At 43.9% G+C, this 17,383-nt stretch overlaps 1 protein-coding gene across 1 annotated transcript; it reads left to right on the top strand.

The window, feature by feature from the left end:
- The first annotated feature begins 3,678 nt into the window (after positions 1-3,678).
- Positions 3,679-6,961, top strand: MYADML2 (myeloid associated differentiation marker like 2). Its single transcript, XM_044420104.1, has one exon. It carries the CDS (start codon positions 4,003-4,005, stop codon positions 4,903-4,905), a length of 903 nt encoding a protein of 300 aa, XP_044276039.1. The 5' UTR covers positions 3,679-4,002; the 3' UTR covers positions 4,906-6,961.
- Positions 6,962-17,383: the final 10,422 nt, after the last annotated feature.

Raw genomic sequence — 17,383 nt, 5'->3', positions numbered from 1 at the left:
CATGGGGGCAACAGCATAAAACAACTTTCATTGTTAAAGCAGTTGACACTTTATGGGAAGGGACCTCCAGAAAAAGATTCTATTGAGCCATCAACCAGCTTCATTCACATAGCTTTATCTTCCGCATGATTCTACCATGCTTTCCCACCACCACATCTGCTTGCTTGCTTGCTTTCCATACCACTGAACATTTTTAAAGGAAAGAAATATGGAATAATTACACAATGGCTTCTGTTAGCACTAGCAGCCTTTCATCATAAACACTTGGAGTTTCTCATGCAGGCGGGCCCTGAAGACACTATAGTCGAAATTAGGGCTTTGTAAAATGTACCTCCCCAAACACATGATCCCATTCATGTGTGGTGAAAACAGACATTTCAGTGCCTTTTCAGGGGGAGAATTTTTACAATGGGGAGCGTGTTACTATTAACAGGTGGCTGAGCTTTGGATTTTTAAAATGTTTTTGCTGCCACTTATAATGGAGTTACTGGCTACTGGCCATTATTCTCCCATGGAAAGCCCCTGTAATTTCACTAAGTCAAGGCATAACATGCCCAAAGGGGGTTCTCCTTGGTCTGTTTTCCTTCCCAGGAATGCCATTTGGAATGGCATGTTTTGACATAACATTGTGGCTCTGGAATTCTTGGGGAGAACAATGGACAGTCAGTTGTTGCAAGGAGAAAAAGAAACTACTGCCCAGATGTAAGTACCCCTGACTCTGTAACACCCCATCCCGTTTTTCCAGTGCTCTCAAAAAATACTGAGCTGAGAGAGTCTGAAGACTGGACAAAAGTGGGTGCCAACTCCACTACATATTTTCAAGTCCAGGGAATAATGGATTGATGTAGTAGCAATGACACTAGCATTCTCATCCTTTACCTATGCTTTGTATTAATTAAAATGTTACATTGATGCAAATTAATTATAGCAAGAACAACATGCTTATAGAATGTGACACACAGGATCTAATAATGCAAAAGTTGCTTATAACCCAACTGAATGTTTGATATGCTGGAACAGGTTTTAAATGTTTCCACCAAGATGTGAACAGGAAGGCCACAAACACTGGGTGCTTGAGGTTCTCCCAGCAGGGCACAAAAATAGTTGTAATCAGCCCCCCCTCCAAAGTTTTAAGTTGTGCCAGCTTGTGCTAACATGTCTGAATAGAATATAAAGGAGAAGTAGTTCTAAATTTTAATCATCTCCTGCCTCTTTCCCACAGCCTTGACAGAGCCAGTGCGTTTGGAAAAGTATGTCAGAGGTGGAGTGGGTGGCCTGTGTTCACAGAAAATGCAAGAAGGAACATAGAGGGAGCATCTCAAATTGCTGCTTATTGAAAAGTTCCAATGCCCTTTTAGCAAAAGCTCCTCTTCATGGTTACATTTGTTCAAAGAACAACCTTTTTATCTTCCAGTCATGGGCTTCTAGTATTGTCTAGATTATCTTTTCCTTTAAACCGGCAATAGAAAAGAGAAAGGAACTGTACTACACATTAAGATTCCATGGAAAGTATCTGTATAATACAAGTAAGTACTGTATGCTGATTCTGTCAACAATAACTGGTTTTGGAAGAAGAAGCTGCTGCTGATTGAGAATTTGCACTGAAACATCCCACTGCAAAATTGTATGCATTGTATTCTGATTCTGCCTTCCAATCCAACTGGGGGCTTAAGTCAAATAACAAAGTGCATGATGACAGAAAGCCAATTCACCTCCTCTAAACCTCGGACAAAAGAAAGAGAATCTTGTCAGTGTAGGAGGTAAAGATGCCTGGGTTTTCTCCCCACGTGCTCACTTCCAGTGTTTGTCATGGGGCAGGTTTTCTGGCAATGCATATAGCTCAGACTCTCAGGGATTTACAGAGACTAGAACAGACAATTTATTTTCAGGAAACAGTTTCTGACAAGTTCAGAAGCACAACACGTTCCCTTTCAATGACAGAGATGGCTAAATGTAGTGGCAAATAACTCCTGGTGTGTCTAGCTAAACTCAAAAGTTTTAGAATCATGAGTCAGTTGTTCACAAGGAGAGGATGGGCTTTAAAATATGGGAACTGAAAATAGACTTGAGGTTATTCTACCTATATTTGAATCTCTGATTCAATATTAAGGAATATTGTTGTCACTCAATAGGGGGCATAAGACAATCGAGATTCAAAACCAGAAACTCTAATGGCACTCTTAAAGTTGGCAAAATAACCAATAATTGACAGTTTCCGCTCCTTTAATGATACTATAAAAATCTACTGTCTCACCCTGAGTAATACTAGGGGCAATTTTGCAACTGTTAATTATTTCAAACTTACCATGAAGGTGTTAGCAGGCTCAGTGCATTCCTGCAAGAGCTGGCAATGAAGGACATGGTTCTTTCCAAAAAAAATCCCTGCCCAAGTCAAGGCAGGAAAAGTGACAGCAACATGATTTCACTTAATAACATTGTAGGTCAGGCCACAAGACCTGATCTGGCAATGTTCGGTAGCTAACTGAATGCATTTTTCATCCCTGGACTGATTCAGCCAAGCTTGATCAGATCACACCTAGGTGTACAAGCAGATTTTTTTCAGTGCTGCTGCTGATTCCAATTCATAATGTTTGTATATAGGATGACCCCCAACCCTTTTGTTTTAGCTTGGAATGACTACTGCTGCCACCTAAGAGACCTTGCAAATGGGATCCCCCGAGACCTAGACTTTGTCGGCAGGCCTAAGGTTCCGCACACTGATCTGCTCTCATGGCCATCAGTAACCGGGATACCAGCTTGGAGACTGAGGAATAATTGAACCAAAAGCAGAGGCAGAAGGCTCAAGAGCACCACTGCAAAACCCAAAACCAGCAAGGTCAGGATGCCAGACCCTTGAGCCAGCCACTGCAGTCTCCAAGCCTTGCTCTACCACTGGGTCGACATACCCATTTCTAAGCGTTCTACACTCTGTGACACTGGTTCACTAAACCTGACAGCATGTTCAGCGTGAGCTCTTGAAAAGATAGACGACTACTAAGCTCCAGGCCAGAGGCCTGTCCTTGAAAGCTTTCATTCTGGGGAAAGGGGCTCAGTCCGAGGAAAGGCTTTTGGACTGAAGCATAAAAGGTTTTATTCTGATCCCAGCCATTCTTGGAGCAGGTTGCTCAGTCGAAGCTCTCCTGGGTGTTGCAACATTTGGCTTCTCTTTTTCTCCTCTCCACATTCCTTCAGACAGGCTTCATGGTGTGGCTCCTCTGTTTCTCAGTCACTGTGTTGTTGTTGTTATTTATTATTATCATGTTATTTTTCAATGTGTTTTTCTTTCCAAGTTAAGCTGCCCCTCTTGTGTGAATACAGGAATCCAAACTTATTCTTAATTTATCTTGATTTCCTTCTTTCACTGAGTACCAATACAAAGTTGCTTTACACACCACCCAATAGCCAAGACTCTCTGGGTGGTTAACAAATATTCGTCAATGAATGTGTCTTTTCCTGTTGTCTGAACCCAGTGAGAAATTATGAAGTCATGTCATGTAAAGTAGCCCTAGCCGAAATGATGTCTAGCTCATCATGACTGCACAGGCCCGGCAGTCCAGTTCATGCCAGATAAGTCTATTAATATAGCTTCCTATTTATACACTGGCCACTTGCAGCAACATAGTTAAAGAGCTACAGCTGCACGAGTGAGAGACGAAACCAATGTCCTCTTAGCCACTCGGCAGAAAGATCAGCGGAGGAGGAAGGAGAGGAAAGAGAGTGACGGGAATGCATAAAGAGCACTCGCTGTGCAGACCCTGGCGCGGCAGGGCTGATGGATCATAACTGCAGCAAACCAGAAGGCAGGTCAATACTCTCACTGCAAAGGCGAGGCTGTCTCAACAAGCTGCCAGAAATGCATGCTCTGCAGCATAAATAGCAGCCAGCTACGATAGCAGTGGAGGGATAGGAGGCTTATTCTTGCTTCGCCGCCGGCCTCCGGTGGGGCTGGAGGAGAGGCAGCCCTCCAGCCGCGAAAGGAGCGCCGGGTGCTCTGAACCAGCGATGGAGAGCTCGAGGGGGACCTACCTGAACACAGCTGCGGTGACCTCCCGGGTGGGAGTGGCCCGGCTGCTGCAGGCAGCCTTTGGATGCACGACGTTCAGCCTCGTGGCCCACCGGGGGGGATTCAGTGCAGCCTACGGCACCTTCTGCATGTCTGTCTGGTGCTTCTGCTTCGCTGTCACCCTCTTTATCATCACCTGCGAGGTCACGCACCTGCACAGCTGCCTGAGCATCTCCTGGGGAAACTTCACGGCTGCTTTCGCCATGCTCGCCACCCTCATGTCCGTCACGGCTGCTGTGATCTACCCACTTTACGTCCAGTTTGGCTGCACTTCCAGCGGATGTGAGGTGAGAGACTTCCGCATAGCTGCAAGCGTTTTTGCGGGGCTTCTCTTTTTCGCCTACGCTGCAGAGGTCTTTCTTTCCAGGGCCAAGCCAGGGCAGGTGAGCAGCTACATGGCCACTGCTTCGGGCCTCTTGAAAATCGTCCAGGCTTTTGTCGCCTGCATCATCTTCGGTGCTCTGGTAAACGGCAGCCAGTACCAGAGGCATGCAGCCACCCAGTGGTGTGTGGCTGTTTACAGCTTCTGCTTTGCCGTGACGGTGGTGGTGGTGGCCCTCAGCATCACGGGAAGGACATCGACGCTGAGGTGCCCCTTGGAGCGCTTCGTGGTCATCTACACGTTCGTGGCTGTTCTGATGTACACAAGTGCGGCGGTGATCTGGCCGGTGTTCTTCTTCGACCGTAAATACGGCTCGCCACACCGCCCACACCAGTGCTCCAGAGCCTCGTGCCCCTGGGACAGCCAGATGGTTGTTGCGGTGTTCACGTGTGTCAACCTCGTGCTTTACATCGCAGATTTGGTATACTCACAGCGGGTCCGCTTTGTTTCACACCCTTAATAGCCAGCCCCAACACAAAGCCATAAAGGATGTGGACAAGAACAGAATTGGGACCTGCGGAGAAATCTATTAACGTTCCAAAGCATGTTGTTAAGAAGAACAAAACTATAGGATATTCCTGTACTAGGTAAGAAACAAGAAGAATGCCTTTTTCTAGCCCACACTCACAGCACTGCCATCATTCCAGCAAAGGTGCAAGCTTGCAGCAACAATTACTTCATGGGCCAACCAGCATCTCCCTGGCCTAGTCCTAAAGATGGTGGAAGGGGCTTTGGACCCTTAAGAAATCTTCAGGAACTGTACAACAGTTTAAAAGTTATGGCAATACAGAAAAATATCTATACCACAACGACCACCTGCCTGGTTTTTGTTAAAGTGAAAAACATATCAGTAAATCTGGCAGATCATGCCAAACTTTTCTGAAAAGATTATGGAAGGTGGGGAAATTATGATAATCTTGAAGATCTGAAGATTGAGCATCTCTTCCAGACTACTGGAGCAACTGTTTCCTTATGCATGTACCTTGATTGTGAATGAAAACATTATCAAGTTCACAATTGACAGTGGGGATGGGATGGGGGCAGGTTGGGGGGAAGGTTGTTATAGCATCCAAAACAAATTATTTCCAGATTGTTTTCCCCAAAGCTCCTTCAAGAAGTGTTTCGGGACACCTTGATGCCTGCAGAAAGTGTGGCTACATACAAGACATCAGCCAAATTTGTGAACCATTTATTAGTTTAGACAAATGATTATTGAGTGTGTTTTTTTCTTTTGGCAAGAATTAGGCAATAGATATTATTGAGTTCCTTAACAACTTTGGCACCATGTAAACTGCCAAACTGGTTCATAATTTAAACATGGCCTGGATTCTTTTGGTCATTTGCAAAATGTATAACATTGCTCTCAGTCTAGCCAAGTGCCTGTTGCCTGATCTGACCTCGGGATAGACCAACTCTTGGTCCACAAATGAGAAGGCACCTGAATAACTTATCGTGCAACACAGTGCAAAAACACTTGTTGGTCTCCTAGAGAATGGACCAGGATCTTCAACTGAATCATTTCATCCAAAGACATTTTCAAATATAAGAAACCAAAGCAAATTGTCTATTCATATCATTTATATGCAGTATGTGTGAATTGTGCAAAAAGGTTCAAATTGCAATCCAAAATAAAAATGACCAATAGGCAAAAGTATTTAGGGTTTATTTAAGATATTTAAAAATACACCTGTAAAATTATGTTCATGCATTAATTTTGCTCATCCTATAAACAGGGATGCAGAACCTGGGTCAGACCCCCTTGTCTTAGCCTCATTCCTCTTCCCAGGATCACTGACTGTTTGTTGGTTTACCAGCTCTCAGGCAGTTTTTTCCTGTTCTAAACAATTGACATGCTTTTCCTAAGCTTTAGTTAATGCCACTAACTTCAGTATGCTGCAGGTCTGGTTTTTTGGTCTGCCCCTTTCGCCTGTGGCCCCACTTTCCCCTGGAAGGGGTGCCCCAGGAACTTCTCTGTCGTAGAACCTGGTCTTTGGGCTGAAGGAGGATCTGCACCCTGCCATAGAAGAATCTCTGTCCTTGCTTTTATCCTCCTCTTTCAGCCAATATTCAGGGTTGTCCTCCAACCAACCGTCTTAAACGTAAGTGTGCATTAATACAGATTACATTTATCTCCATCTAGAAATGAACAGCAACTTCTGTTTGAATGTCTGTGCCTGGTCTAATACAGCTCAGATGTGTATTAGGAAACTAAAAGAAGTTGCTGAAGTTACCAAATGAGCATGTTCTAAAACTAGGTCTCAGAAGTTTCCAGATGAAGGCTTGTAGTACGATAACAGAGTTGGGGTTGGCACCTGGTCATAACTGTTATAGATCATTAGTATTTCAGAAACGTTGTAGGAATGCTCTTGTAGATGGCATAGTTCTGAGTGATATCCCAAAAGAGCAGCATTGTTGCAGCTGCATAACCCATCTCGGCATTTGCCTGGCATGGTCATTCTTTTAGGGGTGCCAGTGAAGCAGCGCTGGCTCCAAGGGATGCGTCCAGCATCCTTCATCTGACTAGCCTGGCCCTTCTTGTGTCACAGGGAAAGGATGCGTCCCCTAAAGAGAGAAAAATGGGGACATACATTTAGGTAATATGTTACACAGACTAATATATATGTATCTATGCAAGTTTAGATAGAATTACTGTCATGTAAACAGAGAAACAGCATGTCTCAGCTGAGGAGGAAAGGCTGAAGCCAAGGGATGGGTGTGCTTGCTACATCTCCTGCTCAAGCGCCATCAATGAGTGACTTCAAGTTCTCTGCCCCCATTTCTCAGTCCTTAACCCAGACTTGAACTGGATAGTCCTTTGCACAGAGGCCTGTCCTGTGCAAAGGAGGAAACAGGGTGACCCTAGGCCTGACAATGCATAGCATCACCTCTCAAGTGGCAAAGTGCAGCCATCTGGGGGCAGCAAAACTTCTTGGGCCAACTCTCATGTAGGATGCTATAAATTAAAGACTAGGGGACTCCAAGGACTTCCAGTCCAAAGGCACTGGGGAGTTTGCATTACATGGCAACCCACCCTGCAAACCAGCTATCCAAGGTGGGTAGCTTGTGGAACAATCCACAGTGCACCTGGCAGCTAGTTACGCACAACTGTTGTTGTGGCTATTCCACCTTTTATCTTCTTGGTGGTGGTGGTGTGTGTGTGTGTGTGTGTGAAGAAAAGACAATAGAAAGGGAAAGAGAAAACACTGGTGGGAGGAGACAGCATGGACAGACCATAAAACTCGGCGAATAAGGGAGGGCGATTCTGTGATCATAATTTCTTCTAGAAGTTTCCTGACTCTCCACCCCGTTTCTATTTACCAAGGGTCTTTCTGTTGCTTCGGGGAGTGCCTGGTTAAAAGGTTATTAGTGTGGGTTGTTGGAATGGTCCCTTTTTAGAGGTCAGTCCTCTCTCTGTCTCTCTCAGTAGAGTGGAGGGTGTGGGAACTCATCAGTCTAGTGCTTCTGTGAGTAACGCATGTGCCACTAAAGATCTCACAGCATACAGCTTCCCATGTCACACACTGTGATCTGTATTTGGAACTACTGAAAACCAGATGGATACATTATGCATTTCCAGTATCCAAAAGGGGGCAGAATCCCCTGCTGGCTTTTAAACAGTAAAGAACATGGAATGGTAGAGTGGATGCAAACAACGCAGGGAAGACCGACGAGAAGCTTTTGTAACGGTGGCTGTGGGAGATTTTCAGGAGGGCTTCTTGGTGTGAGAACAGGGCAGCCTTCCCAACCAGATGTGTTGGGATATCATCCCCCAAGGAGTCTAATAATTCTGCAGTCACTGGGTTGATGGGCACTGTAGTCCAACACATCAAGAAGGTACCAGACTGAGGAAGACTGGAAGGGAATGTTCCTAATTTCATCTCTGAAATATTGGAAGGGGTGCACTGCATCCTGGCATCTGAAATAAACTCTTCCTGGACAACAATATATTTCACATTAATAATGCCTATCAATTTGGGTCTGTCTTTCCCAGGAGCTCCCATGCACTGCTCTGACTTCAAAAAAGAAGCTGGGCAGCACTTAACCAAGCTGGCACTTGGGCAAAGCAGAATGATTGGGTGGCCAGAATATGATATCCCTAATAGTAAAACTGTAATTAGGGCTTAGCCATTACTGAGTGCCAACAAGCCCTGCTGTCGCCTCCCCGACCCTGAACTCGCTGGCACACATTGCTTCCAGGTGTGAGTGCAAGAGACCCGCGCTGCAATTTCCCAGTGGATCTGGGAGAAGTTCCACTGGTAGTTTGGAGTCTTTCTCCTGGTATGGATGCCCTGGGCTTCCTAGCAGTAGCCACTCTAGAGTGCCCCTTAGGGTTTCCTGCCAGTCCTGGAGAGAGATGTGGGGGTGGTGGATGGGGCCATGGAAAAGATGCTTCCCCCACACAGCCCCACATGCGACTCTCAGAGCCCCCAGGACATTGTTGCAGGTTAGCTCTGTGCACAGATGTGTAAGCATATGTCCGTGCAGTTCAAAAGCACGCAGTGGCAGGCATGCTAAACAGTGGAAGGAGGGCACCTGCACCCAGTGGCTGGATACCTGCTAGCATGGGGTGGGAAGCTGTGCAGAGCGGGGAACAGTACATGCACACATATGGAAGGAGATGCTCCTTCAGGTAACCAGGCCCTAAGCATGCATGTGTCTCCCTGGCACAGCCACTCTTTCCCTAGACCCGAGGCCCACGATGCTGCAGCAGTAGACACGATTTGTAACAGTTGTGTGGTCCTTGTGGGGAGGGCTGGCTGTGGGGAAGGGCAAAGAGGGGGTGCCAGCCAGAGCCACCTCCGTGCATGGCTGTGCAGACGAAGGTGAGGGGATGGGGCACAGGACGATGCCGGCTGCTTCTATGGCAGGTGGGGTGGGCACAGCCTGCCTGCACAGGTGCCCTGTGGGTGCATGACTGCACGGGGAGGCAGCCCTGCGGCAGCATGTGGGAAGCAAAAGTGCTCCTCGAGTGAGTAAATGGCTGCTCTGGCTGCGGAGCAGGAAAAAAGGAGCAGTCGACTGAGGAGAGTGTGTAGCCCAATGGCAACGCAGGCAGGAGCAGTGCACCCTGGATTTAAATTTCAGCCACAAAGGCTGATGGGATACCTGCTGCCAGCAGAAGAGCAAGAGTGGAAATTTACCACGCAATTCACAGACCTCGCCCAGGTAAGAAACCATGCCATTCAGGAACCACAGGGTGTGAACGCAGCCTCTGTGTCCAAAGCCCTAGACCCAAGCTTTAAACAGGAGCAATATTCAACAGGAAAACTCTGGACTTAGCACTAAGGCTTAATTAGAATAAAGTGCCACTGTCAGTTGGAAGAGGTGATATTGTTTACCAAAAGGAAAGGGCAAAGGGCTAGCAAGCAAAAACTGGAGTAAAAACTCCTTTAGAAACAATATTTCAGGCAAAAATAATTTTAAAAAGCTGCCTACATCTGCTCATGTGTGGTTCTTTACACAGAACAGGGCCCAAGCTAGAAGTGGGAATCACAAAGGCACAAAAGAGACAAAAACAATGAAGATGAATGGTGACATTAGCCTCCAAATTTATGCTCTGGAGCCTTTGGCTTTGATGGCATACAGGGAACCACACCAGGTCCCTGGAGACACGGTGATAACTTCTCACCAGACCCTTCCAGACATGCAATCACACTTGCCTCTGGACAGAATATTGTTTCACTGTAGTTTCTTTTCCCCCACTACCTGCCCCATGTACTAAACATACTATCAGGAGCCAAGTGTTACTATATACTAGGGTAGGGGTGGCCTCCAGACATTTTGGCCTACAACTCCCATCAGCCGTAGCCAAAACATTGGAGAGTTACAGATTGCCCATCCTCATATTAGATCTCAGGGTGCCATTTCCAACAGTGGTTCCATGTATTCTGCTAGAAAGGCTGCCTCTGAACTGGTTTGCTGTAGGGGTTGAAGTGTTGGACTGGGACCAAGAAGATACGGGTTCAAGTCCTCTCTTGGCCATGAAGCTCACTGGATGACCTCAGGCCAATCACTGACTCTTGGGCTGACCTAACACAGGCTTGCTGTTGTGAAGATAAAAACGAGAAAGAGAGAACTTTGTAACCCACTTTGGGTTCCTTACCAAAGGGAAAAGGATGGGATATGGATGTACTATCATGTAATAATAAACATTTGTGGAAATGCTTGCAGAAGATTGAATTCTGCTATGATTCTAGATATCTTGAAAATGCAGATTTTTAAAAAGCCAAACCCATAACTCTTGGAGGTCAGACTAAGTGAAGGTTTCAAGATGTCCAGAAATGGAATTAGCATAACAAGTCCTATCACCTGCTGTTCTCTTTAAAGCTTCTTTCCAAATTTTTAGAAGTGTCTGATGTCTTGAACTATCTCACATTCCTCAAACTGTAGTACCAGTAGCATTCCAAGCCTTCCCCTGGCAAAAAAAAGTACAGGAAAAGCATCTATGGAATGTTATGAATCAACAGCTGAAAAAGGCAACTTTAAAATGAGCCTTATTTCAAACTTGAAAGGATAACTGAATTACTGTACCTCAGATGTTAAGTTTCAGTACTTCTCCCAGTGCAATCCTATGCATGCCTCCACTGAAGTAAACCCCAATGCTTCCACTGGGACTTTGTGTAAGTGTGCATAATGTTGTAGCCTTAATGGATCTCACACTTATTTATACTACAAGGAGCTCATTAAAGAGTCACTAAGGGGGCAATTCTATCCGTGTTTAGACAGAATTCTGGCAATGGTGGGACTTCTTTCTCTCTAAAAATGTCAAGGATTGTGCCCACAGTTACACACGGTGGTATATTATTGAACGGCAAAATGATTATTGTGACTCTGGACACTGTTGACACTGACAGCATATAATGAAGTACATTATCTATTCATGCTGATGTTCACATGACCAAAGCAGTGCAGTTATACCAGGACGAGGGGCTATACCATACAACAGAGGTGGGGAATGTGTGGCCCTACAGATATTGGTGAACTGCAACTCCCCGCAGCCCTCACCATTTGCTGTGCTCTCTGAGACTGATAGTCCACCTTCATCAGAAGAGTCACATGTCTCCACATTTGTGTTTGCAGAATCGTGTGCTATGACATTAGTCAATGTACTCCACTGATGATTTGAATGTTCACAAATATTTGAAATGTGCCAACACAGAATTCATAGATGCACAATATAGTAGGGTTGGAAGGGGCCAAGAAGGCCATCGGGTCCAACCTCCAGCTGGTGCAAGACACCATCCCACTCAGATGACTGTCCAGTTTTGCCTTGAATGGCTCTAGTGTGGAAGAGTCTATGACCTCTCTTGGCACCTGGTTCCACTGTCAGATTGCTCTGACAGCATTTTTGCCTTGTGTCTAGCCTGCAAATTCATGTCAAATTCCTTCCTTAAATGAAGTTTTGACTGCAAAACGTCAAATCTTAAATTATTTAAAACATATTTTACTTCAGTTGCACAGATTTAAATGCTTTGGGCTGGATGTTTATTGACTGCTTTGGTTTGGTAGATATCAGATGTGAAATCTTGCAAGTTGTTAGTGATCAAATACTAAATATCTTGCATACCTATGCAGCAAATAGGTAGCCAATGCTCAAATGTACCTTTATTATATTGACAAAGTAAGTAACTCGGATCCTGCAGGCTTCTGACCACCTAATGCAGGGCTGGAGGAGTAGAGGCCATCTTTGCCTCCTTGTCCTCCCACAGATTGCCGATTTTGTTAGACAGGCTTTTTTGCCCACCTAGGGAAGCAGCTTTGGAGAGCACAGGAAGGAGGCTAGAAAGTCCTCAGATAGCTTGTATCCTGGCCTCTCTACCTCTTGAAGCCTCCTTTCTTGAGGTTATTTTTCTAACTGTGAAGGGCAGCCAGCCTGGCTCTTTCTTCTTGGGTGGGGGAGCAGGGCTGGATCTCCTACTCTTCATTCTGAGCTTTGAGCACTGAATCCAGACTTGGGTGGGGGAATCCCCAGTATCCTATGGCCCCTCAGACATTACCTAGGAGTGTTAGGATCAGAGCCTGACTGACCCTGCAAGTGCCTGCAGAACCAGGAACACCAAGGGACAGCGGGAACCCCTGGATAGCAGCATAAAAGGTTGCACTACTGCTCTTTGCCACAGCAACATGAGTTGTCCTGGTTACTTCCTCATGTTCCGGCCTGGCCTGAATCTAGGTTCCAGCCGACCTGCTTTGCCTGCCTGATTCCTGCCCCAGCTCCAGCTTCTGTCCCTGCTTCTTATCCTTGCCTCCAATCTGACCCTGATTCCAGGAACCCATCCTCCCTGACCTCACATTGCTCTCAAATGTGACTATCTTTCTGGAACTTGGCTTTTGGACTGTGCTTTGGATTGTGACATCCTGGACTGTGTTTGTTTGTCTCTATCGTCTGCCTGGCTTTGACTCTGGACTGTTAAATAAACATGCCTCTTGCTTCAGGCCTTCTGAACCTGCTACAGGACTCCACCGCGCACCGAAGCCCTGGTCCCAGCATTCCAACCAGAACTGCCTGCTGCCCATGTCCCGGCCCTTACAAGGGACCACAGGATTGTTCTAAATCAAATAGTTCGGGAGTAGGTTGTAATAGCACTGCTGAAATATTATCGCAAAATGCAATTCAAAATCAAGTATACTTGCACAAGTACATGGCGTATAAATTAGTATGGGCCATTGGTCATTATAAAAAACTTAAAATCTGATAAACAGGAAAGAGACTGTCAAAATCCATATAAAGGTTGATCATTTAAAGAATTCAGCATATGCAAACCAAATAAACAGAACAAAACATAACCTTTGACATAAATGTTTTACTGAGTAGACATGTAAAATCCATGATCAAATATGGTCAAATAATAAACAAAAACAACTCTGAAATACGATTAAAACAAAATATGATTGCATAGCACTGATAAAATACTGTCAATTATTTAAAAATGGAATACATGAGATGTTGAATAAGGATAATTGGTAAATGGCTAGCAAATATTCAAACAATGAATATCCATTAAAAAAAATTCTAGGTCCTTCTTAGGCACCTTAAAATCTGCTGCAAGTATCTAAGGAATGGGAAGGGGAGAACTACAACAGGCCCGCAGCTAGAGTAGCAAATTTCTTATTGGAGGAATTCCAATCATTCCTCCCCTTCTGCCCTGGCTAGTGTGAGCCTGACAGGGCCAAGGAAGTTCTTCTACGTTGCCCCCATAGAAGCGCTTTGCCAAAACTTACTTTTGGTATTGCATAACAAATATAGGGAATAGCAACACAAGTCCTTAATGTGAAGCAAGGACATGAAGATGACACCAATGACTAGACAATGTAGGGAGATCCCTTGGGCCCAGCCTGATGGTTCTCATGCATAAGTCTGTGCAAGGTATAGTTAGCCTGCTGAATTTCCTTGGCTTCCTTTAAGATGCAGTGCTCTGCCTACACTGAAAAGCTGTTCCTGCTGTAGAAATTGGGATAGTCAGACTCAATAGGTGAAAAGTCCTACAGGTGAGAAGAGCTGGGGTGGCAGAAGCCTGTCGGCAGAGCTGCATTCAGTTGACGTCCGGCTTGCGTAATAGAAGCTGGGATCAGTGTGTCTTGTTTTCAGGAGCTACAAAGCAATAGCTCTTGAAAACATACTCAGCGCTGGTAAGCCTTCATTTCAAGGATAGTTCATTTAAATTCACAAGAAAAAGCTCTACTCATTCTGTCCTGAAGATTCATCCTTCCTTTAAAAGAAGCGGCTTGCTAATAGTCTAGAATAATTGTTGTTATCAATGCAAGCTAATGGCAAGAAATGGTCATCTGGTATTTATGCTTTGTTTCTACACTGTTAAATCAGCCAACTATTACAGAGCCACCAAAAGTATCCAGCATTTCCTCATCAAAAGGAAGCTAAATTCTGTACAAGTGTCCCCGTGAGTTTCCATGTGCATATAACAGGAGAATAAATAAACTAGAATAAATATTTTTATTTGCATTTTTGTACACAATAACATTCTAGACAAGTGTATATATAATCGACAAGTGTATATATAATCTTAATCACATAGAATTACTCACAGGAAGAGCAAAACTAATTTAAATGCTTAAAAGAATTATTGAGCATTTTATATTGTTGCTTAGCTTTGGAAGAACTGAGCTTTTTAGGAGACCAGCTGAGAAGAACAAACACCTTTCATTTCACCACCTCAGAGCTGTTCATTTAAATTAAGGTCCTACCAACTTTTCCACATGAAACCACATTTGAGGCAACTAATACACAGAAGATTCCAGCAGATTAAATAAGAGGGAAAGTATTGTTGGAATGTGAGGCATGAATGCCTGGACCAAAGAGTCCCAAATTACATCTGCTCAACTGTCAAAGCCAGTGAAAGATACTCAGATTTTAAAGAAGCCATCTTGACTTCACTTCATAATTTCAGTTCTTTACCTTCATATCTCCCACAAACTTCCACCAATGATCTACAAGTGGGATTTGTTTTCAGCCCAAGCTTTTGTTTGGTGAACACAAGAAACTGCCAAATTCAAAACAGTTCAGTTTCGTTGGATGTCCCTGCCCCTGCCCTTATTAACACATTTATTTCTGAGAAGTAAAATTTCACTTAGTTCGTGTTCTCTGTGGTAATGTTATTATGATGCAAGTAAGGCCACTCCCAAATTAAAGGAATTACTTCAAGCAAGTATTTATTTATTTATTTAAAACATTTTTTATGCCACCCCCAACGCAACGAAGCCTCGGGGCAGCTCACAACAGAAACAAAATACATAAATACATAAATAATAACAATATAACAATTAAAAAATTATTTAAAAATCCCCGGTGCATCTCGGCTAAAAATTTAAAATCCTATAAATACAAATAATTTTACAATTAAAATAAGTTTTAAATAAAAAGGTCTTAGTCTGGCGCCAAAAAACAAATAACGATGGCGGACCTCTCTGGGGAGCGCATTCCATAGATGGGGCGCCACCGCAGAGAAAGCCCTCCTCCAGGTACTCACCCTCCTAATATCATTCACAGAGGATTCCCAGAGAAGGGCATCTGTTGCTGATCTCAAGGGGCGGGAGGGCATATATGGACGCAAGCCAGTGCAATTTCAATATTTTTTAATTTAAAGGACTTATTCTCCATCTTTCAGTTTGCTAAGGTCATTTCCAATAGCAAAATAATATCAAAACATCAGGTTTAAAAAGGTGAGCAATAAAATGCAACATAAGCTGCTTTGTAAATTATTTGTAAGAAAATACAAATAAGTAAATCAAGTATAAATCAAATAAATCAATAAACACAAGATGCTAATTTCAAATATGACTAAGAACCCAGCTATGGATCTATATTAACTAGCATGGCCATTTATACATATAAAAGAGGAAGTGTGTTGCCCCTAAGGGCATCAATTTTCATAAAATTTGCAGTGCTTATTTATATATAATCTCTATTTAGAAATCATTACAATTTAATTATATATGTAATGCATCCCATCATTGTGGGGAAACTGTGAACAGTACACCTGGTCATTCTGCTATCCAGATGCTGATGGCTGATGAGCAGCTTTGAGAGCACTATCCTCCACACTTGTGAATGATTAATTATCTTTAAACCAGATTTGGACTGGACAGCCCTTCAAACAGAGGGCTATCCCCTCTGAAGTAGGATATATGGAGCTAAATCCATCTTAGCACAAGGAGACTTCTTGCTCTGTTTTCCAGATCTGCTCTTGAGGATTCTCCAAACCTCCAGGGGAGATTTAGGGAAGCATGGGTGGCTTCAGGATAGGCAATGAATACACCATTTGATCATCCCTTTTCATTCTCATGGAAGATGTGGCTATTGGTAGCAGGTGCCATTTTTCGGGCATATCCAACCTAACAATAATAGTGAATGCCTGATATAAGGTCTTAATTAATGAATGGCTCTCTCTCTGTCTTAGCCCATTAGACTTCCTGTTATATTCAATAAGAAAATGTGTTTGTATAAGGGAGTTTCAACAGCTACTGTTTTCTTCAGCACTGTAACCCTATTGCAGAGGAGTTATATGCCCCAAACTTGTTTTCAACACAAAGGTGGAGTTCAGAACATCCTCAACCCAGAGAAACCATAGAACAAGCCATTGTTTCTTACTGTGATTTCTAAAGACCAAACTTACCTTGGTGAAATACCACAACTGGGTTTGGACGACATGACAGATCAACAATGGTAAAAAAAACAAACAAACCCTCCCATGGCTTGTCATCTTGCCTGAACCCAGCCAAAATGTTTATATTTAATGTTCTACATAAAATACCAAATGTAATTGTTCAACAATGGGCTCTGGCACTGGAGGAAGATGATCCCATAACCTATGAAGATAAGACTTTATCCTTTCAATAATCCTTCAGTTATTATAGAAAGTTACCATATGTGGCTTCCTTTTATAATCTTATTTATCTAATTTTACTTAATTTATTTACCTTTTATTTACCACAGTGTCCAGAAGCCCCTGAATATAGAGGCTTACAGGCACCCTGTAGAAACAGGAGTGGAAATGATCTTCCACCTTGCATTTGACACCAGATATGGTGTCTTCACCCACCTAGTTGGCCCATCTCATGGGGGGGGGGGGGAGAAGGAGATTTGAAGAAATTTCAGTATTGCTCATATCCTGACTTCTCCACTCTCTTTCTCTCCCTGCCCACCAGAATGCTTTCCCAACCCTGAAGTGCCAGTGCAGTTCTTTCCATGCCTGCTGAGATGGGGTAGGGGTGGAGGATTGGTGCTCCAATTTCCATCTCTGAAGTTGGAGAACTATCTCTGACTTTGGATCTGGGAATCCAAAATATCTTGTCATCTTTCAGTCACTGTTTATGGACCAAAGAATTGCTCCCTAATAATTATGTCCAGTTTTGCCAATATAAAAACTGTGTAATTACTCTGTACTGCTGCTTTCCACCTATGTAAGAATCTGTGTTTCACC

Source organism: Varanus komodoensis, unplaced genomic scaffold (genome assembly GCF_004798865.1).
Source record: "Varanus komodoensis strain SLA01 unplaced genomic scaffold, ASM479886v1 scaffold11, whole genome shotgun sequence".
In the NCBI taxonomy this organism is placed as follows: Eukaryota; Metazoa; Chordata; class Lepidosauria; order Squamata; family Varanidae; genus Varanus; species Varanus komodoensis.
Note: the sequence above shows the minus strand (reverse complement) of the source record. Positions and strands in the feature narration are given on the sequence as shown.